The 27,453-nt window shown below is 25.9% G+C and overlaps 1 protein-coding gene across 1 annotated transcript; it reads right to left on the minus strand.

The window, feature by feature from the left end:
* Window positions 1-12,143: 12,143 nt before the first annotated feature.
* Window positions 12,144-27,072, minus strand: LOC129966631 (uncharacterized). The gene is made up of 2 exons (XM_056081131.1): window positions 26,895-27,072; window positions 12,144-13,063 (listed from the first exon to the last, which is right to left on the minus strand). Exons 1-2 carry the CDS (start codon window positions 26,980-26,982, stop codon window positions 12,345-12,347), a joined length of 807 nt encoding a protein of 268 aa, XP_055937106.1. The 5' UTR covers window positions 26,983-27,072; the 3' UTR covers window positions 12,144-12,344.
* Window positions 27,073-27,453: the final 381 nt, after the last annotated feature.

Genomic DNA, 27,453 nt, shown 5'->3' on the forward strand with positions numbered 1-27,453 from the left:
TGTATGTGTTTCAGTTAATTTTTATGAGTTTTAAAATTTTTATTTACATCATAAATGAAAAGGATCTATTTCTTCTTCTCCTAGTTTTGCTTGTGTTTATCCGTTATTCTAAAATTATTTTTAATTAATTTTTCAAATTATAGAAAGGATCCAATCCCATCTGTAATTTTTTTGCTTCATTTTAATGCTTGTACAGCATTAATATTACTTGCATTAATATTTTTAGTAAAATTCAAGCTTGATGACTCTTAATGCCTTTGCTATTTTCTAAAAAAGTTGAATTTATACCTTAATAATGTCAATATTTAAAGCATTTACTTATATTTCAATAATTGGTTAAATATTTAAAGAATTTTTCTTTTGCAATAATGGCAAAAAATTTCAAATAGAGTGGTGAAATTCTTCTTGTAATCGGGTAATTATGCATATGTCAATGAGTTTTAGTAACTCATACTAATTTTTTTTAGTCTGTGGATCTTTAAACGTAAACAACTTCTTAAACATGTTTCCTCATCTAATACGGATTAGCGTGTTGAAAGGTAAACAATTTTTTACATTTTACAAAAAACATAATTGTTCCTGAAAGAAATTTAAGCATTTACTCCCAATAATGACGAAATATTCTATCCTCGTATGTCATATCAATAGCCTTTGCATTAGTTATAGTATTATAAATGGATTTCTAATACTTTTTTTAGAAGGTTCAAAATTAAATACTACAAGATTATTTTATGTTATTACCAAGTTGTTTCAAAATTGTTATTGCATTTTTTTTCTAAACATATCTTTTTTCTAACATTATCCACGGATGAGAAAACTTCATACATATTATTTTTTTTATTTTTTTTTTTGTTTAATTCGTTTATTTTTATTTTTTGTTTGAGGTCGATTGGTATTTATTTGAAACAGATGCTTTTTTTCCTGTTCAGTGAATGTATGCACAAATTGCTTTCTTAATTATTTTTTGAATCAATGATCATTAGGGCTTGTAATGGGCTCCACAAAAAATAGAAATGTTTCACTACCGAAATTACGAGTTAATCTAATTATTCCTGGTCGAGTTAGGGTATTTAAATTCTTCCCTTCAACTATTTAATTGTTTCCTCCTTTTTTTAAATTTAAAATCTCCAAAGTACTTGCAATTCCATTCTCAGCTAATGTATATGCCTTCATTTCATAAAGATTATTTTCCAATAAATAATTTATCATTTTATTTGCTTCTCCAGAATCAAATTCTATTTAAAATGGCTATAATTGCCACAAGTTTTAAAATAAAAACAGTAGCATGTAGTTTTAAATCCAATAGAATTGCATCACAAATATATTATAAAATGTTTCCTCTTTTTTGTATATTTTAGATATGTTTATTTTCTGAAGTTGCAGTCTAATTAATTGTTCTATAAACTGATTCTATTCTTAGATACTAATTCATGGCTAAAGAACCAATTGTTCATTAACCACTTAATTTTTACTCTTTCTCAGCAATAAAACATCACATAGATGCACCTAAAGAGCATAATTTTTCATCAGCTGTTGAAATTTAAAGCTGATACTCATAATTTTGACTATCAATTAAAAAAAATCAAGATAGCAGTTGAATTGTTGCATGATGTTTAATCTCTGAACTCTTCAAATAGATTGCAATTTCAGCTATTTCATAATCTCTGAACTCTTTAAATAGATTGCAATTACAATTGTTGCATAATCTCTGAATTCTTCAAATAGATTGCAATTACAATTGTTGCATAATCTCTGAATTCTTCAAATAGATTGCAATTCCAGTTGTTCCATAATCTCTGACTCTTTAAATATATTGCAATTCCAGTTGTTGCATGTTTAATCTCTGAATTCTACAAATATTATACTGGCTTGGATCAAAGTACATGCGAATTATATTAGTAATAAGGCAGCAAAAATGAAAATGGAACCATTTTTGAGGAATCCCAATACACAGTTTTGCGCCATTGAGCTTTCTTTTATACCATACCTTAAGAAATTTTATACCATCTCTCTCCAATTCTGTAAAAAATTTTGGACAATTGAGACATCAAGAGAAATGATGCTTTATCTTCCCAAAGGTCAAGTCTTCCCCACAATTGTGGCAAAAAACCATATATGCAATTTGGCATGGTCAATTACCATCTTACCTAAAGAGATTTGGCATAAGAACAAGTGATCGGGTGGCTACGATAGGAAGAATTGCACACTTACTTCGCAGGCAGCAACTTTTTAACATCATATTTCAATTAATCATGTCTTTAAAAAAACCTACAATGATTCTTGCAGAAAAGAGACCTGATCAATTTATAATTAAGAGCAGATATATTAACATTTAAAAATATTTTCTCTGAAAGCCAAGACATTGTCTTCCATCAAAGTCACGTTGCCCTAAAAATCCCCTATACTTCTTTTTTTCTTTTTATAAATATTTTCTCTCACATTTGTAGTTAGAATCCATCAAAAATAACTGCATTAAAGACTCATTGCACTAAAAAATCTTTACCTCTCTTTTCATTTTTCTTTTTCTAAAAATATTTCCTCTAATATTTGTATTTTGACTAATTACAATTTTTTTTTCCTAAAAAGTATTTGCATCTAAGTCAAGAATTTTCTTTTTGTCAATATTTGTTCTCAATGTCAAGTAAATAGATTTTTCTTGTTGATTATATAACGATAAATATTTTTCACGATTTTGTCAACCATATTCCTATTTATTTGCAATAATACTAAAAATATAAGAATGTTCTGTAAATTCAAAATCTCTTTTATGTGTTCATCTGCATATAGTCAAGAAAACATTTCGGAATTCACTTATGTGATTATTCAGCAGCTATATGATAGACCAATCAAATGTTCCATCTGGATAATTTGTTTTTCCTTCTATGTAGACCTATTCAACCAACTGGTCATTATTCAAGTTCTAAGCTTTGGGGAGGGGGGAGTATGCAAATGCATTAATTTCAAAATAATTATTCACAAGATATAAATTCCGAAGACTTTTGGATATTAAATAACTCACTACTCGAAAATAGAAAAAGTCCTTGAAGGGTTAATATATAAGGCTATAATAGATTGTTTAAATTAACTTATACCTTTGTCTTATAGATTTTAATGCTTAAATTCGAAATTAACTATATTTTAGACACTAGTAACGTTTTAATTTATAGCATTCCCTCAATTACGTTTATTCCTACAGAAAGAAGACAACAATAAAAATCTAAACGGGATGCCAAAAGGATCAACATGCCTCATATTCTAATGAGTTGGAACAGAAAGCAAAGGTAGTGCTTCCTTACCTCAACGTCGTGAATAAAAGAATATTTGATATTTTGTCTAGCCATAATCTTAAGATAAATTTCCATCTACAACACAAATATCATCAAATGATAACACTTCATATTTTTTTATACATTAGGTATACATTTATCAATTTTTATCAACTGGAGCACAATCAGGTAATTTATACAGGAGTATTATCAGGTAACTTCAAGTTCACTCTTATAGGAATAAGATGAGGTTTTAGGAGGTCAAAATCAATAACTAATGAAAAAGTAGCAGTAAAAAGATTTTATGAGAATTTAATTGGCCCAGAATAAAAATTCAAGTAAAACAATGAGAACTTCTTTCATGAATGCTGAAACACATGAAAAATTGTGACATAATATGTAAATAAAAATCGCCTTTTTTGTTCAGTACGACGTTATTTGAATTCTAATATTCGTACGTAAAAATATATATTGCATTTATCTGCTTTTAAAATTCTATCTAATTTTTTCACTTTAATTCTTTTTTAGAAACTTTGTTTGAAATTTAAAATTCTCATTTCTCCAGCAGAAAATTGAAACTAGAAAGATAAATTGAATTTCATTCTTCTTTAGTTGAAAATTACGTGAAATATATAATGCCTTAGTACCAAATAGAAACGAAAAATAACTTTTATTTCTTTAACACAAAAGTAACTGCAATTGCTGAAATGAACGGTTTATTTCTCTAAAGTAATGGATGTCTCCATGAGAAGCTATTATCCAGTGCAGGAGGACATTAAAAATGGACATATATAGCTGTTTAAAGAAGGAAAATTTCTGCAAAACTCATTCGTAGACAGATAAATGTGATTTAGATTCCTCTTTACCCTCTGAGTTTATTTCATTAACTGCTCCATAATCAGGATAATAACGCTTAAACTACTTTCATATCGTTGTACACACTTTTTTGCTGGCAAAGTTTTGCTGCTTTGTCAATGGAAAGCATTTGATGTGAGTCTCTGCATTTTAATGCTCAGTGTGTTTGTTAATAAAAAAAATATATGAATCAAAAAGCGCACTTCAAATCTGTTAGTTTTATTACTTGTCATATCATTCTCTTTACTGGCATCATTGAAGGCAAAGAGTTATTTCTTCTTTAATTATTATTATCATACATGCTTTTTATGATGGTACAAAACCTCAAGTTATGATGGTTAAATACCTCAAGTAAATTCTGTATTAAAGAGAATTTCATGTTAAAAAAAGAATAAAACATATGCTTTGAAATGAGTTATGCAATATTATAGATGGCTAATTGCTTCCATTTCCATAAATTTTTATTTTCCGAATATTATTTATCAGTTAAAATGAGAATTGTTTGATCACATTGTTATTCCGTTACGCTATTTTACTAAGATAATTTCTAGGGATATTATTTTCCTTAGCAGTAAAGTAATAAAGTTAATATTTTGTTTTCTTTTCTTTAATTTCAGTTTCTTCTAATTTAGTTTTAATGGAAATTTTAATACCCATAGCTGTGGAATTTAAAAATAATTTATTTCTCATCTCGATTAATCAAACAAAAATTTAGACAGCCTTGAATAAAATTACAGACCGTTAAATACCTCAAACCTTTCAGGTTTTAAAGAGACTATGAAGTATGCTTTGAAATTAATTGAAGGTGACTAATTGGTTCCATTTTCAAATATTTTTCATGTATCATGTATCATTTTTCATGATACATGATACATGAATCGATTCCATTTCAAACTTAATATTATTAAATAACAAAAATAAAGATTATTTGATTTTATTGCTTTCTGTAATGTTATTTCTCTGTCACAAGTTGTGAGGAAGCTATCTTGCTTACGCAGCAACATTAAAAGTACAAACTTTGTCATATTTTCTTTCATTTCAGTTTTTAACAGTATAGATTTAATAGAATTTTTCTACCTGTCTAGAAAAATAATTCATTTTCCATACCGACTGGGCTAAAGAAGATTAAATTCTCTTTCATTTAGGTAAATTTTATTCTATGTTCAGTTTTTTTTATTGTTATTATCAACGTAATTAGAAATCGCAATAAGTGTTTTTTATAATCTTATATAAATTCGAACGCCTTCATTTTACAATTTCTTTCTAATAGTTTAAAAATATTTGCAAGTCATAACTACAATAAATATAATCATGTTATAGGAATTAATCAAATATTATTCAAAACCTTCTGATGGCATTGAAAATATTGTGAATTTACTGAGTTTTTTCCACTTTCGACTGTCCTTTATTGACAATAAAGCACAGAAGAAATTTCTCAATTTATTGAATATTTCAGACCGTATTGTGTCACATCTGTCATATTGAAAATTCTTGGAAGACAACTTCGATTTACTTTCAGGAGGACAAAACTGTAAGGTATTTATTTATTTATTGTTTTTTCTTCACAAAGTCGAATATTTCTGTTTGATTCTTTCAAACTTCTCCACGTGTATTTCATGTTTCGAAACGTAGTTTTAGCAAATGATATACTTTTATGAGAATTCTATATATCTAGTAAGATATCTAGCTGAAGCAAAATATTTCATATGAATTTAACCCCCCCCCCTTTTTTTTAAGGGATAAGTTGTTTTCGAAGAAATTGATTTATGAATTCATTTTCGATTTTGAAATTTCACAGTTTTGCATGGAATTTTGAAATAAAATATCCCACGGAAATTTTAAGTAACATATTCCTTTGAACTTTAATATAAGATGTTCCTTCGAACTTTTAAATAAGACATTTTTACGAACTAAAAATAGATATGCTAATCCAAAAACCAAGCCAATTATTGAATATTTCTTTTTTCTTTTAAAAAATAAATATGGACAAAACAATTGATTAGAATTTTCTAAACTAGAGAGGTCAACATTCTTTTTTAATGCCTTATTTGTTCTTTAAATCATAATTCCACATAATAAAGAAGACGTTGAGTATATTACTTTTTGTTATTTCTAATAGCGTTTTGAATAAAGCTTTCAGAAATTCTCGGTGCCTTTAATTTCCTAATTTAAAACTGAAAAATTAGAAAAACAAATTGTTTTTTAAATATTCAAAGGTTACTTCGTAGACAATCGCTTCTCAATAGTACGAAAAATTTTGCTCTGAACTTATTTATTCATTTGAATTTTTCTGTCTTTTTAATAAGAATATAGTTAAGAAAATAGACAAATTCAAAAATATTTAAGTTGTAGCACCGTTCTAACAATCAACTACTGCGCTCGGAGATGTCGGAACATTTTTGATAATCTTTGAAACAATATGCATATATCAAAAATTGCAAAAAGTGTCAGATATATTTTGAGTATTATCATGTAATCAAAATCAAAATATAATTCTTCATCTTCTCTTCAAACAATCACAATCTTACCTACCTTTTCTCTCTCTCTCTCTCTCTCTCTCTATATATATATATATATATATATATATATATATATATATATATATATATATACCGAAAAAATATCTAAATATAAATAACTAAATATTATAAATACTCATTATGAAAAAAGTTGTTGTCTTGATACAAATGCGGCGGTATTCTCTTACGGAATTAGATTTTCCTGTAAACAGAAAGGAATTTTCAAGGCAAAAAGTTACTTGGCATAGCATTAAAAAAATAATCGAAATGAAAAATTACAAGTGAATTTCGAAGAAAAACAAATTCTTCTTATGCTATTTTTATTTGTTTTTCCTTTCTCTTGCTTTCTAACATTTTTATTGAAAAGCACTGATTGTTTTTTCATCGGATACATTGCAGAAAATTGGTTAAGCATGAAATTTTCTACATGTTTATCAAGAATCTAATAAAAGTCGCATAAATTTAAAGTTAAAAAAATCTACATCCTTCGCAATTTTTCGGAGTTTCTGACCTTTTTGTAAGATTTATCTCCGATTTTATGCTCTAAATTTTTCATTGGGAAAAGAATTTTATATCGAATATTTTTGTTGATTATTTTAATTTTATTTTCAAGACAAGATAAATCCTGTATTTAATAATTTTCAATAAATAGTAATTCTAACAAATCCTGCAATTTAATTTTCTTCAACAAATAGTAATATGAATAAGTTGGATTTCATTAAATTTTTTCTTATTTCAACAAGTTTATGGAAGCTTATAATCTATTACTTTATAAATAAATGCAAATGCGGGGACTTTACATGAGTAAATTCCAGCATTATTCATATTTAAGTATAAAAATCATTGAACATTATTACGTTTCACACTTTCAATTATTTCTTTTGGTTACATGTCGTATTTCAAATTCTATTTTAAAGATTAAAATTGAATTTATAGAACTGTGACATCATTTTTATAATTTGATAAAATTCTATGGAAATTTTAATGTCATGATTAATTTTCTTTTGTCACTTACGGTTTTAATGTGGTTTCTCAGCATTTTCAAAGTAAAACGAATGAGAATAAAAAGAATATAAGTGAAATTGATACTGCTTAAATGAAGTAAAGTTTACTTCTTTTACTCATAATTCTTTTTTATTAGTCATTTCTAAATCTTGTTAAAACATCCGGTATGTTTTAGTAAACAGTATTACTAATCCATGTTTTAAAAAATAACAAAGCATTCGTATTCATATTCATTAAACAATTTCAAAAGTTTCAGGTTAATTAAAAAAATAATCAATGTACGTATAATCTGAAGTAAATAATTCACTTTTGAAAATTTTTTGGATATATTGATGATATATAAATTATAATTCTTGTTGCTTGAAGCATAGTTTTGTCCCTTAAATTTAGTAAATGTTAAAGAAGAATATCTGAAGATTGTAATAGCACATATTAGCACAATTTATATTAGAGGTGTTGAATTGATTTAAAAACATTTATAGCTTAACCTTAGCTAATGGCTAAAATTGTTTTGATATATGTGCCTTCTTTTCTCTATCTTAATTTCTACCAGACGGTGTATATTCATTAAACCTTTAGATGACACTATAATATTATTTATTTATTTATTATTAGATTTCATATGATATGCAATGTGATTCTTCTTTGTCTTCCTATGTTTCGCTGCCCAGTATGTCTAGCAAATAAACTAATACCTACAATAAAAAACACACTTAATGTTCATTAATAGACATTCATTGTTATCAAGAGACCCATTGCACGTTTTCGTGCTTTCAGAAATGTTTTAGATACAATCTGGAGATTGTGTAACCATTCCTCGAGTTACACAATTCTTTGAAAATAATATAGGATAGTCAATTAATAACGGACTTTACTTAGAAAATATATGCAGAAGTTACGCAATTATTTGAAATTGTAAGCAGTTTGCAATTATTTGACCGAATCTGTGATTTTTGAGTAATTAATACCAATTTTAGTTCTATTATTATAGCAGCTAAAAAAATTATTTCTTTTCGTATCACTGTTTTGTAAAATTTATTTCTTGTTATTTGAAATCATGTGAAAAGTTTCCAAAATAAATTCATATGAAATTTTTTAAAGGCTACTTAAGCCAATATTTGAAGACAAACTTTTCTTTCAGAGTTTATATATGGAATTTATCTTAAATCCATTCATTAATTTTGGTTTAAGATGCCACCATAAAGAGGGACCTACTTTATACCATCCTGTGTATATTCCTCATTTCTTTCGTTGACGTTAATCTTAAATTCTCAACCACAGTTTTTGTTTTAATAATGAATATCAATGAATGCATTTCAGATGCACCATGTAAAAAATACGGGGAGATGAATTCTGCTTAATAATAAAAAGCACTATATTTTGCCATAGCAACATATTGTTTAAAGAGGAGCTTTACTTATTTAAAATACTGAAGATGGACAGAGAAGGTTCGATGTTAAATAATAAAAAATAAAAAAAAATATTTCCTATGATTTTCATACTACATGTCATAATTTTCATTAATATAAACTTTTTATTTCTCGAAAATTATTGAATTTTAGCATTATCCATTTGCAGTGTTTTCATTGTGATCACTTTTCATTCAGAAAATGCCAAGAGTTCTCCTATCAATGACTTTTGTTACTACGTTTAATTGTTGAATTTGTATACCCATGCCTTTCAGGGTTTATATATGGAAGTTAGTTTAAATCTATTCATTAATTTTGGTTTAAGATGGCACCAAAGAGAAATATGCTTTATACCATCATGTGTATATTCGCCCTTTTTTGTTGTTAATCTTAAGTTCTAACTTTTTAAAATATGGAAATTCCGACAAAAAATTTGCATTGGTATGAATTATAAAGTAAACTTCCAAGCCAATTTATTAATTTTATGCTCACATATTGATTAAAGATTCGAATCTGCCATACTTTTTATATGAAACAAGTAATATATAAAAAAACTAAAGTCAATTCCTACTTTCGCAAGAATTGAACTCGCATTCTTCACCTTCAAGTGAAAAATACTGAAGTCCTTGCATTTTACCGATTCAGCCACTGTCTGTTGTTTTCAATTTTCATTATAAACTGCTAAAACTCTATTTAAAGTATTAAAAACCATTAAATTTAATAATTAATGAATTAATATTTTAAAAAACTGTATTAACGTCAAGTGTCATCTACTTCAAGTTAAAAAAAAAGGTATTTGAACTTGAGTAGATGAATAAAAAGTATTTTATTAACGACTGAAAATCTGAACTAGATATATAAGTATATACAGGGAGAGTGTAAACTAATAATAAGAATTGAAAAAAGGATGGTAATTTCTTCCTAAGAATTAAAACGTCCAGTAAAATAAAATATATATCTGATGTTCATTATATGATAATGATATTCTGTGACTTGATGACTTTTCAATATGTTTTCTTTCTTTCTGCATCAGGGGTGAATACCCAAAAATAAGTAAGTCAGAAGCTTGCTTGCTTATATATATATATATATATATATATATATATATATATATATATATATATATATATATATATATATATATATATATATAGTAATGATGTACATTATTTAGATTTTGTATGAGTATGAGCATTGTAATTGTAGTATTACTGAGTTTTGAAGAGAAGTAAAAATATATTGAAGTATATTTTTATTTCTGGACGAACTTTATATCTGGACGACTCAAAAGTAGTTAGAATGTTAATTTATCTTTTCAAACTGAAAAAATGACTTGATGATGTATATAACTCAAAAGCTATTCATTTCGAATTTCGTTTTTAGATTACTTAAAATGCATTTAATTAAATGAGTTTATTCTTAAAGGATATTTAACTAAGAAAATAATTTTGAATAATTTTTTGAAAAGTTTTATGTTTTTTTTTCATAATATGTAAATTAGTTATTAATATTTGATACAAGAAAATTCATAATTTTCACTATTTATTTATGATTTTACGACTGATTTTGTGTTATTCTCATATCGTCTATTATGAAAGAGAGGAATTTAAGATTATAATCCAGTATCACATATTTTCTTTAAATATGTGTCAGAGAACAAAAAATAAAGTATGCTGATGTAAGAACGATATAGGTTTACTCTAGGAATTTCATAAGACGGTATAAATGTAGCAAAAATCACCTTAAGCCATGAATGATATTATAGTCTACCCAATAAAAAAGTATTAAGAAATTTTGAAAGTTTTTTAAACTTTTGAAGAGCAGAGCGATTAGAATTAGTCAGATTATTTCTGTAGCAAGCATTTCATATTTTTCTTCATATTGCTAAAAAATAGCATATTTATTAATTAGTAATTTTTAATGTTGTTGTAAAAAGAATTTGTAATTTAATATTTTTAAGGAATCTAACTACGTCAATAAAAACAAATTTTTGAAAAACAGTTAGTTATTCCTAAATCTATTTTAAATTTCTTAATTTTAACCTTTTAAAGGGCCATTTTTTCTAGTCATATTATGTTAAAATATTTTTAGGCTTGGAATTAGAATAAGAAAAGGGCTTCATTTAGCTAATTAGATAAATTTTATTTGATTAATTAATAATGAAGTTACAAATCAAGACACATCATTTTGTGTAAGATAAAGAGCTGAATCATCTAAGTTGAGGTCTTTCTAAAAAAAATGGTCAGAACTGATGCCAACCTACATAATTTCATACAAAGATTGATAAATTTGGTGGGAAGCATACTTCCCACGCCCTAGAAAGGGTTAAATTACTTCATCATCAGTTTTCTACTCACCAACTGCATGGACTTTGTATCTTTTTAGATAATAATAGTAAGTAGATAATAATAATAGTGAAATTTTGGTTTGAATGCATGTAATCAGTTTATCTAAATAATCCATTTTTCAAATTGAAACGAATTTAGGAAATTTATGCCAAACGATTTTTCTTGAATAGTTGTTGATTTTACAGTAAAAATTTTCAATAGTGCAAGAAAATATTTGTCCTTTTTATATGAAAAAATTGTAGCTCACAAAAAGTTGAGTGTTTTTATAATAACATTTAGAATATTATTCTTGTGTTCTTTTTTTTATTACATTAGAAATGTGTTAAGTGTCAGTTAATACTAAATGAGAATACTTATCGCAATTTAGACATATTAGAACAATTTTCATTTAATGAGTGTTAATCAGATCAATGATTAGTTATTAATTATTAAAATTAATTAGTCATTAAATTTAGCAAAAAATTAATTTAATGTTTCTAAACACAAAACATTTTTCATTTTTTAAAAGTTTTTTGCAATTTTATATTAAAATAAGATTTTAAGCTAGCATTTACGAATGGAATCCCAGTGAAATTTTATATTTTGTTTCAAATAACCTATTTTTAATTTTTTAGCTATCAGTTAATAGAATTTTAGTTAATAGTTAATAGAACTGAAAACTTGTGTTCATATATTGTGTGCATATATGTTCAATTGAGTGTTATAGCAACCCATAAAACATAAATATATTTATCAAACATATATATTTTACAATTTATTTTACACAATGTCTTTACATGTTTTTTTTCTTCAATTATGCTATCTATTCTGTAACTTTGTGCACACCATTTTTTGTATTGCATAAAATATCAGATACTTTTAAGTAATTAATTCAGGTTTTCTCGAATGGAAATTGTACGGAAAGTTCACAAAATAATAAATAACCAAAGATCATGAGTTCATTTAGTTATTTGATGGATGACTGCCTGACCTTCCAATTCTTGGTGTGAGAGAGGCTCTTCTTCCGATTCTGGGGATGAAAGCACCTCGACTTTTAACCTCGAATCTTGGATCGTTCCTTCCAATTCTTGGGATGAGAGAAGCCCTGCCAATTCTTGGTGTCAAAGCTAAAGCTCTTTTGTCTTCAATATCTTCAAGATCTTCTTGAGAGCGTTTCTTTCCAACTCGAGGTACAAAGGCATTCCTGCTTCTGCTGTTGCCCCGACGGTCTTGACGCATGTAAAAGTCTGGCTCGACATCATCAATGAAAGACCAATCAGAGTTGATCATCGTGGACAAGGGGCCTTGTAAGTTTTTGGCTCGGTTGTCACTTCCAGAGTCGTCATCAGAGATGGATCTCTTTTTGCGGCCAATTCTTGGTGGAAATGCTATGCTTCCCCTCTTGTTAGGAAAGGCTTTTCCTTCGGGGATGTCATCCGAAACAGAATAATCAATGGCGCTCCACGTATAATCAGGAATCAATGATGCATCGTAATCATTCAACTCAGGATTTACGAGCATCCTGCCGGTTCTGGTGCAGGGAATATGCCTGAAAACCCTGCAACCTAATCTGTTGAGAGGACTAGGACTTTTTTCTTCGACGAAGGTCCAGTAACCTTGTCTGTCACTGTGGGATAGAGGGAAGAAATTTTGGTGGCCTTCATCATCAGAAAGGTCGAAACCTAGAAGAATAACAAAGGATTATTAATCAATATTGATTTTTATTAAATTAAATACCATTTTCCCCATATGAACTGTCACATCAACTATTCTAAAATTGCAAATACTAAATGAGTGAGTTTAAAATTATGTCAATCCTAATCTCTTATTATTTAATATTAAATATTGTATTAATAAATATTGTATATTGTATATTAAATATTGTATATTGTATTTGTATAAAAATGACCTTCATATATAATATATTTATCATTTGTCTAAGGAGGAAGTATAGATTGAGACTAGTTAAACGAATCAAAACTCATTAATTTCTTGAAATTCTGAATGCTTTAATATTGAAGAAATCCTAAAGTCCTAACAAAAATAAATATAATAGATTTTCTAAAAACCTTTGCAATTTTTGAAGAATTTTTAGTAAATATCTTAAACACTTAAAAATGCTAATTCCATTTAAAATGCTATCTTATTCAAATGTTAAATATGCAAAGCTACAGTGAAATTATATTTTTGAAGAAATTTATCCTTTTCTAATGCATTCACTTTTAATAAATAGTTTAAAATTAACTATTCTATTCTCGTATTAAAGCTTAAATCAAACTGATGCAGGCGGACGCACCACACTTTCAGTTTTCCGGGTAAAATGCATAGTATATAAAGTGCTAAATATATTTTACAAAGGCAAGATTCTTTCGAGTTATGATAACGTAAACGGGAATCTTTACGTGTCTCATATGTGTTATCATAAATAAAGCCTATTTCCTGTGCATTTTTTTACCCTCTTTTATTAAGGAAACGGTAGATATCTGAGGGGATTAAAGGTATTGCCCGAAGCACCCTGCCGTGACTTCATGTCTCCCACTTTTTTCCCGTTTTCGGGATAATGTTTCCTCAGTATGCTGCCTATCGATTAAAGACTGCGATGTCCTATTGAGCCCTCATGCAAGACGTGTCTGAAATTGTTTACGAACTAAAGGATAATGTAGGAATTGTGGCTGTTTTTGGATGAAATTTTGGAATGTTTTATGAGAAACTATGTGACTGTATTAAAAGGATTAGAATACATTAGTGACAAACAAGAAAAGAAAATTGGTAAAATATATCGTGAGCTTCCGCTAGTTTCATCTTACTAATTTAGCTATGGAAGTTTATCTTCAAATTTATTTCTCATAGACTTGTTGTTTTAAATTAAGTTTAAAATATGATTTTTCTAATACACTTGGCTGTTTTATAATCCTCGTTCACCAATAAATTGAGTATATTAAAGATTAAAAACGATTATAATTCTGTAATGAAATACGTAAAAAATTCTGGTTGCAACGCATAACGCATTCTTTAGTACTATATAATACCGAAGGCTTATGTCTAGGAATGAAAGAGGTTTAAATATTTTTTTTTTAAAAATAAATGTAAGGATTTGAGTGAAAATTCTCTCGAGAATTAAATTAATTTACTGTATTAAAAAAGTTTAAAAAAATAAAAAGATCTTTGAAATACTAATTCAATATAAATCATTAATTCACTGCTAATTGTTACTGAAGAGATTCTCAGAAAATATCAGCAACAATTTCTTTTTATACAATAATCTGTTTTCCCTGTAACGGTTCATATTCCAGACAATAGAAAAGTGGCCAATATGAAATGACAAAATGGAATTATGCAAATTAATACTTTATTGATAAACAATTTGTTGTTGTAGTTAATACTTTTCGATGAAGTTTATTTTTATTTCATACTCCTAAATGAAGTCCCAGAGACTACAATTATGTGGTTATTCATTATTCTTTTGCTCTCATGCCTGCAAATTGAGTTAAGGGTTAAAAAAAAACTTTGTACTTAGGGAATTGGATTGATTTGAGAAAAAAAGTTTTAGCTAACGATAGAAATCAAAGATCATGGGAAAAATAAGTTTGCATATAGAAAATTCAATAAAGAACAGTGACATGCAGAAGTAACTCAATTAATACTAAATGTTTAACGAAAGACTGAGATTAATAATAAAAGTTATAAATATCATTAACGTTATCGTAACAAAGTTAAGGAAAAATTTCTTTGAAACTCGAAATCATAAGCAAATCTCCAATAAGAAGATTAATATAATCTTGTTTAGCTTAATATTTTTCAAAAATATTCAAATTACGTTTTGCACAAGCATTTAGAGACCAAATTAATTGATTTATTCTTAAAATAGGATATATTAAAAATGTACGCAATTAATAAGATATAATATCGAAAACAGATATTAATGCAGTAAATGTTTAGCATCTTTATTACGTTACTAAGGCAAATTAAAAATAATGCTGCTATTAAAAATATTTGCAGAAATTAATGGAATTAATTTAGTATTTATTACTAATTATGTATAATTTATTATTCATCATTCCTATCATCACATTCATCATCACTATCCAGCTTTGAATTTAAATCTTAAACTTTTTTTTAATTAAACTTAGATAATCCATATGAATAATCTAATAAAGCATTTTATATAACTAGAAAATTGGATCTTTGCAAAATATGTTAAAATGAATAGCTTTTTTTTTGTCTCTTAAAAATAAATTCATATTCTTAAGTCAATGCATAAACTCGCAACTCATTTTTAACTATGTGAATAAAAAATGTTATTATCGAAACCATCCATATGATAGAATTTCAGCGTTTATTGAAGATAAAAAAATAAATACTTCTAATAAAATATAATTCTTTATTTGTTAGAGTACCGAAAATTTAATGTAGCGACTCCAGTAGAAGAAGATTTGTTGAAAGTATGTATTGGAACTAGAATGCATAAAAAAATTGTAGAATGCATAAAATTATAGTTAAAAAATACTATTAAGCAATATATTATCGAATTGTTTATTTCCACAGAAAATAGTTGAAGAATATAACTCTCTTACATTTAATTGCAAAATTGCCATCTTACATTTAATTTCCCAAATTCTAATGCATTCAAGAAAAGTTAAGTAATTTTGATTAATTTACCATTTCTTGGTATAAATAAAAACCGTTTAAAATCGTTTTATATTCATTTCTTCTTTTCAAAGATTTATCATGAATGAGGCTTCATATCGTAAGTAGCATACTTAAGTATGATTCGGTTTCCCCAAATCATATTTGTTTTTTTCATTTCAGCGATCACATTCACTTTTTACTTTCCGAATCTATATGTTTCACACTATAAAGTATGAATTTCTATCTAGTTACTTTTTGTAGCCATTTATTGATTCATTGTCAAAAATAAAGGCAATTCATTTTTTCTCAGTTTATTCGCCATAATTTCCTTAAGAAATATATTCATTATTGTACTATGTTTGAATCATTCTCTAATTATATATTTTAAATAGTAAGAAAAATTTAAAAAAAAATATTTTACATTTCCTTATTTATAATCAAATCAGTAAGAATTTTCTTGCATTTTATCTATATAATATCAACTATGTAATTATCACATAATTGTTCTGTAGATTTCAGCAAAACAAAAGTAGAATTAGACAACACACGTTTGCCTTTATTTGATTATCCAATACCTTTGAATTACCTATCTTACCTTCGAAAGTCTACATCATCTTACAATGGAAGCGCTCTACCCTTTGGGAAAAGACACAATTTCACTGGATACTATTGACATTCGTTTCTGACAGTATTTCTGTGATTCTCTGAACAAACACTGCAAAAGCATCGTTCAATTTATTGAATTAAATGAATGAGAGCTGCTTATTTTCCCAATAAATATTCCTACTGTTTTCTCTAACTCAAGCCTTCAACGTCACCTTCGATTAAGAAGAGTTCTGGTAATCGAATTCAATGCCCGTGATACTGTTAATTCTTAAATTACTGCAAAAAGATGCTAGACAATATTTTGGCATATGTCGTGTTATGCGCATCTAACTGACGGATAAGAGTTTCCTAATCTTCTGGAAGGGACTGTGTTTAACTTAATATCATGCTTATTATTAGGTTTGTTGATTGTTTTAGTTTGTTATGATCAGACTTCTACAGTTAATAAAGTCAAATCAATTCAATGTTGTCCAGTTTTGTATTAATCTTTTATATGCCCGAGGATTAAATGAAGCTTTACAGCTATAAGACAATTGATTTAGGAATTACTTTTCTAATCTTTAGAAGTAGAAATACGGAATTTATAATTGGAAATAATTTAATATTGTTCCTCTGAATAATAATAATAAACGGTTTTGGAAATATTTCAGGAACTTCGTTAAATAATAAAAGATTAATAACAAAAATAGTTTTCGAAATGATATAAAGTTTAAATGAGTTACTGTTCACATTATGTTACATTAATATTTATTATATACACATAATGCAATTCTAAATGAAACAAAACTGTGGAAAAACGTATGCTTAAATACAGAAATATTGTTTATAAAAACAGATGCATAAGAATTTTTTTTTATTCTTTTTCAATTTCCTTTGTCTTTTTCTATTTAAGTAACTGTATTAAATTCAGAGTTTGTCCTGTTTAGAATAATGATTTTACTTAGCAATGATTAGCAATTATTTGCATGGTATCCTTCTTAACAGTAATAATTATTTTCATGACATGAAATTCTACTATTTTAAATATTTTACTTTTATAAATAAAGACGAGGAAATTTTTAAACCGAGAAATTTTACCAGAAAATTTTATGCTATTGAATTAACTAAATATTTGAATTATTTAATTTTTTTTTGTTTTCTAAGCATTTTTATATTGAAATACATATTTGCAATTTTGGAATTACAAATAAAATATATGATTAAATTCCAACAGAAAATATTTACTATTAACTATACTAAATCCCGTAATTTTTATTAATTGCACATCAAAAATTTGATGAAAAATTTTGACGTATTAATGGCTTGAACACAATGAAATTCATTTACTCAGAGGGTAGAAATTACGAAATAGAGGAAGTGAATTAAATGTCTAAAATCCACTATAAACTCCAAATTGTTTTCTCTAAAATACTAATAAAGCTGAGAGATGAATTTTGAAATAAAACTAATTGATATTTCTTTCTTTTTTGTTAATATCTTAAAATATGTAAATCATTTTTCGCTATCATTTTATTTTGCAAAATGTATTATATTGAGACAACGAGATATATACTCTTATAACATAAAATGAGGTATATTTTTATTGATAGTTAAGGGAAATAATGGAAATTTCACGAATATATTGAACTAAAAATAATGAATCATTAAACTTTCGCTTATTAAAAGTAACACATTATTATTATGCTAGAAGGATGGGAAATGTTGACCTGGTTTAATGCAATTTTTATAAAGCCGTCTTTCAAGAACTTACGAAACAGAATTTCTGTTATAGAAAAGTTAATTTCATAGTTTTCATTGGCTGAATAAAGTATTTCATTTGTTGCAAATCAAAATGAAATTGAATATTTCTTCATAAAACAATAAGAAAATTTGGGTTGAAAATATTTCAAATTTTCTTGATAGGAATTTTGAATTTTAGAAAATTACTTAGAAGAGAAAGCAAAAATAAATTTGCATGAATAATGCTAATCATTATTTGTGATTAATTATAGGTTCCAGACAATATTGGAAAAATTTTGACGCAAAACCCTAAATATAAAATTTATCGTCGATTAAGGAAATAGAAGGAAAGGAATTAGGAATAAGGAATAAATTAAGGAAATAGAAAAAAAAAATTAATATTTTTTGTTGTTATTCAATTACAAATATTCTTTACATTTTATTTTAACCAGAAAAAGTATTGTACGTCCTGAATTTTTTACCTGATGCTTAAAATCATAATATAACAGTTAAGAAGTATTATTATTTTTAATTCATTGACTCTAGGTCCAAACTGCCGGCGTCCTGGCATAAGGGTAGCGAGTCTTCCCTGTGATCTGGGCGTCCCGGGTTCGAGTCCCGGTTTGGGCATGGTTGTTCTTACTGTTTTATCTGTGAGATATGTGAATGTGCCCTCCTGTAAAAAGGGGTTGTGCACGCGAATGAGTGATGCTTGAGTAGTCAAGTCGTACTCTTGGCCCAAGATAGCTCTACGATAAAAACAAGAGGCGCTCTCCCTTAGGCTTAAATCGGCTGTCTTCGAACAGCGGGCTTATCCGTGGCAAGTGCCATAAGAAACAACAACAGGTCCAAACTAACAAAATTTCCTTAGATATGCAAGTTTTAAAAGAGAATATATGAAATATGCCTTAAGTTAAAATGAAGTGATCAAAATACTAATGCTATATCTGTAAGAATATGTTTTCACATTTGTTTACTGGTTCTCGTTTGAATATGATTTGATATCCAAACTCAGAACTTTAAAGTACACCTCACATTGCCTTTTTATCATACGTAATTTACAATAAGAACTTAACAAAACTTACTCTGAGATCATTTTTGACACCCAAAGGTTTTTAGGATGTTTATTTTTAAATTACTATTTAAATTAAACTTTTATGCATCTTTAATGCATATCCCTGTTAATAATTCAACTTATATGATAATAATTCCTGATTTTTACCCTCAATTTTGTGATAAATATAAAATTACTGAAGTGATAAATATAATATTACTACTTGATTTTCTGTTGTTTAAACAACATTTAATTAAAGCTTGACAATAAATTTTTTACTACTAAAATTTAACATCGTAAAAATAAAATAAAATAAAAAATAATCAGTTGGTGTAACAATTAAAGTCTTCAAATATGATATCTTACTAATACCATAAAAGGAAGAAAACACTTTGAAACTTTTACTTGTTAACTAAGCAAATTTTTACTTCTATAAAGAAAAAATATTCTCTCAAGGTTCAAAGATATGGCTTACAAACTGATTAAGTTTAAATTCTTTTTTCTGAAGTGTCATCTTGTCTTTTGTATTATGAATATGAAAGCTTCACGAGTGACATCTTCAGATGCATTATTAAAGAATGTGACGGAACCGTGAAACAGGGACACTAATATTACGCGAGTATGTCAACAACTTCTATGACATACTAAGCTGTCTTTTTTTAAGATTTGTTAGGGTTTTGTTTTAGATTTTTTTATAGAATCAAAGATATGTATTAATATTAAGGAAGTTTCGAAAATCTTTAATTTCTTTTCTTATTAAAAAATAACAAAATAAATAACAAAAGTCGAAGAAAAAGTTAAAAAAAAATTCTATTAATCAAATTTTTAAGAAAACTTTGAAACAATTAATTTCAAAATGACTTTTGTTTTATTTAAATAATTGTCTGAAATGTTCAAATAATTCAGGATCAAATTTTCCTTGAATAAAGATTACCATAAAAAAATTCAGACGAGTATAGAATTCAAGAAGAGAATATTTTATACAGACGAATGGCTCTAATTAAAGAAACTTCATTTTTATATTTCTAAATGTAAATTCCGGTAGAATATTAAGGTCATTAATCATATTAGATGGAAAAAGAATTCCATTTGTGAATAGTCTGTATTTGCTTTTATAAAATAAATCATGGAAAGGGAATTTTAAGTGTAATTTTTTGGCTACTCAATTATGTCGTTTGAATAACTCACTTCAAAATATTTCTTGATAAAAGAATAGAGTAAAATGGGATGAAATATTATAAAAAAATGCAAAAAAAAAAAAATGATGACAAAAAATTCATAGCTTTCTTCTCTTCAAAATATTTTAGAAAGGTTTCATTGTATACAAATTATAGGATATGCTCGGCATAACTGTTCGTGGTTTCTAATATTTAACTATAAGTGTTCTTATGTTTCGAAGCATCATGACATATTTTCATGTTTGTAATGGGAACAATGAATATTACAATTAAATTTACAACATGCAAATGGGTTACCAGAATATGAATTCGACGATATTGATATATTTAAATTACTTATAAATTGTGTAACTTAAAAAGATATTTTAAAAACATTTTACAAAAAAAGGCTCATCTTATTTTTCATCATCTATTTCAGGAATGTGCATTTTAAAATTGAAAATAAAGAAAGGCGTCTTATTAATTCTTTTGTCAGGACGTGTTTAAGCTAAGCTTTTATATGTTATTTCAAAAATTGCGATTTTAAATGTCAGTGGTAGTTCTTTATACATTATTCGTTACATTTATTACTCAATGCATCAATGAAAAAGAAAGTTAGTAAAGTTCTAATTTATTAAAAGTCGATAGTTTTGAATTTTTTTCCCATTTTGATTGATAAATTAATACTAACTTTGGAAATTTTTCATACACGAGCTTTTTAGAACCTAAAGAGGAACTTAAAATAAAATTATTAAATAATGTATTTAAAATTATAAATTATGTTATGATCAAATGAATAATGAAAATAATTTTGTATGGAAATATAAAATACATATTAATTTTATTTTTGAGGCATAAGCCAACCGCGAGAATAATTTAAAATTATCTAAATAAATATGTATTCTTCCTGTTCCTGTAATTGTGTTCATGATATTAATGTTGTCACTATGCTCTTAGAATACATATTTTAGTTTTTAACCAAAAAAGAATTTATATTTTTAAATAAATATGTTATAAGTGGAAACAATACAATAATTTAAATAAAGCGCTTCATAAGTTAATTTGATAGAACGAAATCATATTTCTACAGAATCTCACATCTGGAATGATCATTTTTTATAAATTTGATCTCTAGATTACATGATATTAAAAGTTGTGTTTAGAAGTGATATTTCTATATTAGTTAGAAGATAATTAAATAGTTAGAGGAAATAAACCAAGCAAATATATCACTGATATTCTCTTTCTATTTATCAATGAAATGATTTGAATTTGTTATTCATCTTTTTTCTTTGGATTTTTTTATTTATTTCTAATAAATAGAATTTCTTATAAATTTATCTTACGGATATATCTCTTCAGAAAAATGTTTTTTCCTCTAATTTGAGTAAAACACTTTTATTTTTTCACATTTTGATTCAAGACCGACAAGTAGAGAAATCAATATTGATCTTACATGAAACACGATACTGCAATGTATTATACTTGATTTTAATACACCTGAATATTTATATACAAAAATTTAGAAATAGACTTTTATCTTTAATGTAAGTAATTTCAAAATCTATTATATAAGCAACAATTTGTTTCTTTCAAATTTGTGACCGAAATTATTTGCTTGAAAATAATAATTCAGCAACTCAGGCCATTTTTATTTTATACCCCCTCGATTTTTTTTAAAAGAAAACATTCTTTGTTTAACACTTAGCATTTTTCCTGCAATTTTTATCGAATGAATTTAAGTATTTTAAAATTCGTTATCTAGAGTACATATTTATCATCAAATATTCAGACTTCATTTACATAAGAATAAGTTTTATCATTATTGTTCATCAGTATTTTTTATTTTATTCAAGTGATGGATAACTAAAAGAAAATCTAGAATATTTGAAAATGAATCTTTTTATTTTATAAACTACGTAACATTCTGAATACATACCTTTTTTGTAAATATATATTTGTAAAAATTCATAGACGAAGAAAAAAAAAGAATTTTCAGATTTCAAAAACAATTAAAAAGTGAAATAAATATCTATACGAATTTTAGTATAAATATATGCAATACTGTTACAGTATGCAAATTTATAGTTGCGAGAATTTTGCATAAATTGTTATTTAACTAAACTACTTTTTCATTTAATTTGTTTTTTCATTATTCATATTTCCTCGTTAAGAATTAAATATGTTCCATTTCTTAAATATTAAACATATTGATTTTTTTATTAATATAAGGATTTAATTGACATTATGAATTCATAATTAAAATTCGATGAGATATGTTTCCTTAATTGACAAGACTTAATTAAAGTAAAGGACCTTTAAATGCGAGGAAAAACGCTGACACAGCAAATTTTAAATATTAAAACTAAAATAAGAAAAGATACATTGAATAATAACATAATGAAATTCATGTATGTGTAATGAAACTAATATTGATATTAACTATTCAGTTCTCAAAAATTCTTTGAAATAGTGCAAAATTCGCCGTAAGCGTAACAAGTTCAAACTGGTGAGGGAATTCAAATTTTAAAAGACGAGGAGGTGTTTAAAATTGTAAAGGCTTTTGTAATTAATTTGTGATTAGAAAATTAGAAGTTATCAAGTTTATCTAATAAAATACTTTCCATTAATCACTGCTCTACAAAATTTACAGAAGTATCACAACTGAAATGTTAAACATTATTGTGTATTTTTCCTTTCCTATAACTTCCAAGCACTACAAAATAATATAAATATATATTTTCTTCACAATTTGTAAAGTAAAAAAAAATGGAAAAGAAAACAGTTGATTTTTGTTTATTTTTGAAGGCTTCCTATAAATTTCAGAAAAAAAAATTCTTGTTTTATAAAGAAAATGTAAAGGAAAATCTCATTTGACTAAATTATTTACTAGATGTATACTATCCGAACTGAAAGCGAAACGTAATTAAAAAAAAATATCTGATTGTTAGCAATAAACACGATGTACTTCCTAACAAAAAGTTCTTTTTATTCAATTATAAGCATTGAGGTAGAAATATATTTTTATTTTTAAAATGCATTTATTGTTTCATTTCCAGAATGGTTTCTTATAATTGTAAACGGTTCATAGTTTCTAATCATGCTGTTGAGGAATTGGTTAGGTTTGTTTAATGAATATTCTACAATAATTGTTGCAGAATATTCACTAAATATATTTAATTTAATGAATATTCTGAATAATTTATATTGTAATTCGCGGAAGAAAAAAAATAGAATAATTGTTTTCCTTCCGTGAATGATAATATATTATATCATCTATGAATAAACGGCCAAATTTAGTTGCAATTTGTAGCGAAAATAAAAGATTAAAGTTGACTTGAATCAATTTTGCAAACATTTCGTACAAACAGCAAACTTTATATCGTATATTCTTCAATTTCTACCTTTAAAAAACAGAAAAAAAGGAATGTAGTCCATTTAAAAAACTCTCATATTTTATATCATATTGTTTCATGGAATAAATGAATTTTAAGAAATTAATCGTGGAGAATACCTTTTAAATTCGCAGCAAATATTTTTCTTTAAGTTCAAAGAAAAGTGTCTAATTATTTGAAATATGATAATTGTGATAAATTTAGAAAAAAATATTTAAATTTAACAGACAAGTCGTTGAATGAAAAATTATTTAATCATTATTATATTATATAAAATTATAAGCCGATACATTTGTTTTAAATACAACCTTTAGATTGTTGATTCAATGATTATTGAAAATTCTATATTTTATTAAGAAAATAATTAAAAATAGAAATAAAATAAAGAATGTTTAAATATATCGCTTTGTTACTATTGATTTCATAAGAATTGTGAAGAATAAGAAATTGAAGAATTGAATAAGAAACAAAGTGTTCTAAGGTCTAGTTTTTATAAAACTGGTAATAAACTTAAATGTTTTATAAATATTACTGACTAAATAAATAATGATCAAGATTTCGCGATATTGATGCATTTTGTTGCAAACTATAGTTGATATTCCTTCTTTGTCTAACCAAAAGATATGCCGTTGACCTGAGGTTTATTAATGTATACAATTTTATTCATCTCAGGATATGTGTAAATAGATGCAAATTAGGAATTATTTATTATATTCATTCTTTGCCATCACAAGCGTTTTTTATTAAAAAAACATAAACACTTTTCCTTGCAAAAATAAGAATAAGAATATATAAGAACAAAAAGAATAAACTAAATGAAAATTCTGCATATGCACAAATTATTGTATATAGATATACAGATTTTTATTTCAATATCAGTTATTGCATATTTATTTATGACTTAACTGTCCAATATGAAATAAATGCTTGGGAAATTTTTAAAGATTCTAAAAATAATACTTTTAATAATTTTTCAGTTTCAAGCAAAAGAAATAATTTCAAAGAAAAGCAGTTTCGTAGCAAATTATTAAGAAACATTTGGTTGTTTAAGAAGCTGTAAGATAAAAGAAAATTAAGTATTTAAAAATACAACATTTTAGTTTAATTTAAGAATAAATCAAAAGCAATTCTTTCTGGATTATTTAACAATAGAACTTTTTTTTAACATTACGTTATCTAAATATAAAAGGCGTTATTTCTTTTAAAATGTACCAATTATTCGTTAATTTTCAAACTGCACAAAATTTCTTCGTCTAATCTTCTAAAGGAGTAAATCGAAAAATAATGAATTTAAACGATTGCGGGATAAAAGATGAATATTTAAGAAAAAGCCAAAGAATTTAGAACCTGAAAAAATTTTAATTTAAAGAACTTTTCTCGGGAAAAAAGAGAAAATTGAACCGTTCAATCAAAGCAAATAATTCGATTTTGTAATTTACCGGTTTTCTTTAAAAAGTTCTGTCACATCTCTTTTATAAAAAAAGGCACTTTTACAATTATAAGTAATGATTATTGTCTGTACAGAAGTTAAAAGTTAAATTTATAAATTGTTATTCTTCTATGTATTAATGTGTGTGTATCATCACAATCGTTATTAAAACTTTCAAAGCACTAAGAAATTCAAACTTAAGAATAGCAAAAGTCCGAAAATGTATAAATGTAACCATATATCCAGTCATTTTTTTGTTATATAAAAAAGTGTAAATTCTGCATGGGGAATCCAAAATAGTAAAAATTTTAAATTTCATTTAGTTTACATATGATCACTTTTTTTTAAGACCAAAATGTTTAACTTTTGATAATCATTTTTAAAAATATTCTAAATGTATTTTTCACTGAGAAAAGTTGTTAAAAAATTATGATTGTGAAACTAAATGAATATCTAAAAAAAGTTTAACATATAGTTTGGAAAATTATCTAGCAACCTATACTGAAAATAAATTACTTGTGCCAAGAAAATAAATACTTTTTTAAATAATAACATGACATATGAATTTTCTTGCTGAACAGGAGTGATATTTTTCATCAAAGAAAGAATAACTGGAAAAAGTTACTAAAATACTAGTTATTAAATTACGAGTTCTGCAATATAATTTTTACATTATTGAAATGATGTAATATCTTTAATTTTTTTTCATTTATGTATTTTAATTCACAATATTTAATGCTTTAAAATATTGTTTAGGTAACATGTTAAACATAAAACAAAATGAAATATTTATAGATTTTACAATATAATAGAGCTTCTTCTTAGAGCACATTATCAGAATACGCTAAAGACTTTTAAAATGCAAGAATATTTTACAAAATCTCTACTAATAAGAGCCAAAATATGTCAGTAAAAGTTAAATAGTTAATATATTTTGGAAGATTGTTACAATTTTCAATTTATTTGCAACAACTGTTATTAATTCAATAGTATTAATTGTATACATCTGTAAAAAAAGAAGGCATTGTACCTTATTTTAAATCATTATATTTAATAAATGAAATTTTAAACCAAATATTTAATATCGTAAGAAAAATTTTAATAGTGACGAAGTCAAAAGTAAATTCTCAGTAATTATTCGACTTAAATGCAATATATCAAAAAATTTCAAAGTTATAATTATTTAAAATCTTTCTTTTCAAAATTTGAATTGAGTTACGTAACCAATTATAAGTTATTGAGCTTTGTAGAACGTTTATGCACAGAAAGAAAAAAAATTAATTTAGATATGAAATCCTTTTTTAATTTTTAATGTTACTTATTTCAGAATTGTGAAAATTAGTGCTAGAACAATTGCATTTGATATATTAATTTTTTTTTCTTATTTTATATTAATTCGCTTTCTTATCTTATATTAATCAATTGTATGAGTTTGTTTTCTCAGATCTCGATTTATTTTATAATGAAATTTATGTATCTGATCCTTTATTTCTAAGAATTAGGTTGAAAAAAATCATTACTTACTTAAAGCTAACTGGAAGAAAACCGAAACCAAAATAATTTCACACAGCATAATTGTCAAACGCGAGCTCGTTCCACTCTTCTTTGCCATTGTATTTTCCTTCACAGGAATTTGCTGGAATATTTGAGGGATGGTTGTGCTTTTGAAACCACCCAAGAAAACGAAGGCAGGCGATGGTTGTTGTGGTCCCTGATCGGCAAGTGCGAGCTTTTATAATAAGCGCAAGAAAACGGTCGTGTTAGGTGATTGCGTAATTTCGTCGTGACGTCACAAGCGCTGTCCAGTAAGAAGGCGTCTTCGGTGGATTAGTAGAAGGCTAAAACTCAACACAAGATTGGCTTAAACTTGGATGCGTGGGATGAGTCCCTCAAAATGAAAGGGGGTGTATGTCATAAAAACTTAATATCAGTTTTAAGAAACTTAGATAAAAATAACACCAGTCGTAAAGAAGGATTTTCAATATATACATTAAGACAATTAATGAAGTGAATGCAATGCGTTGCTTTAAACTTTCTTCAATAAAATATATATATATATTTTTTTTTTTGCTCATAATTTGTA

Source organism: Argiope bruennichi, chromosome 4 (genome assembly GCF_947563725.1).
Source record: "Argiope bruennichi chromosome 4, qqArgBrue1.1, whole genome shotgun sequence".
Lineage (NCBI taxonomy): Eukaryota > Metazoa > Arthropoda > Arachnida > Araneae > Araneidae > Argiope > Argiope bruennichi.

Coding starts and splice junctions, on each gene's coding strand:
- LOC129966631 (XM_056081131.1), bottom strand. CDS start 26,982: ATGGCAAAGAAGAGTGGAACGAGCTCGCGTTTGACAATTATGCTGTGT. Junction 13,064..26,894: donor TTTCTTCCAGTTAGCTTTAA/GTAAGTAATGAT, acceptor TTATTCTTCTAG/GTTTCGACCTTTCTGATGAT.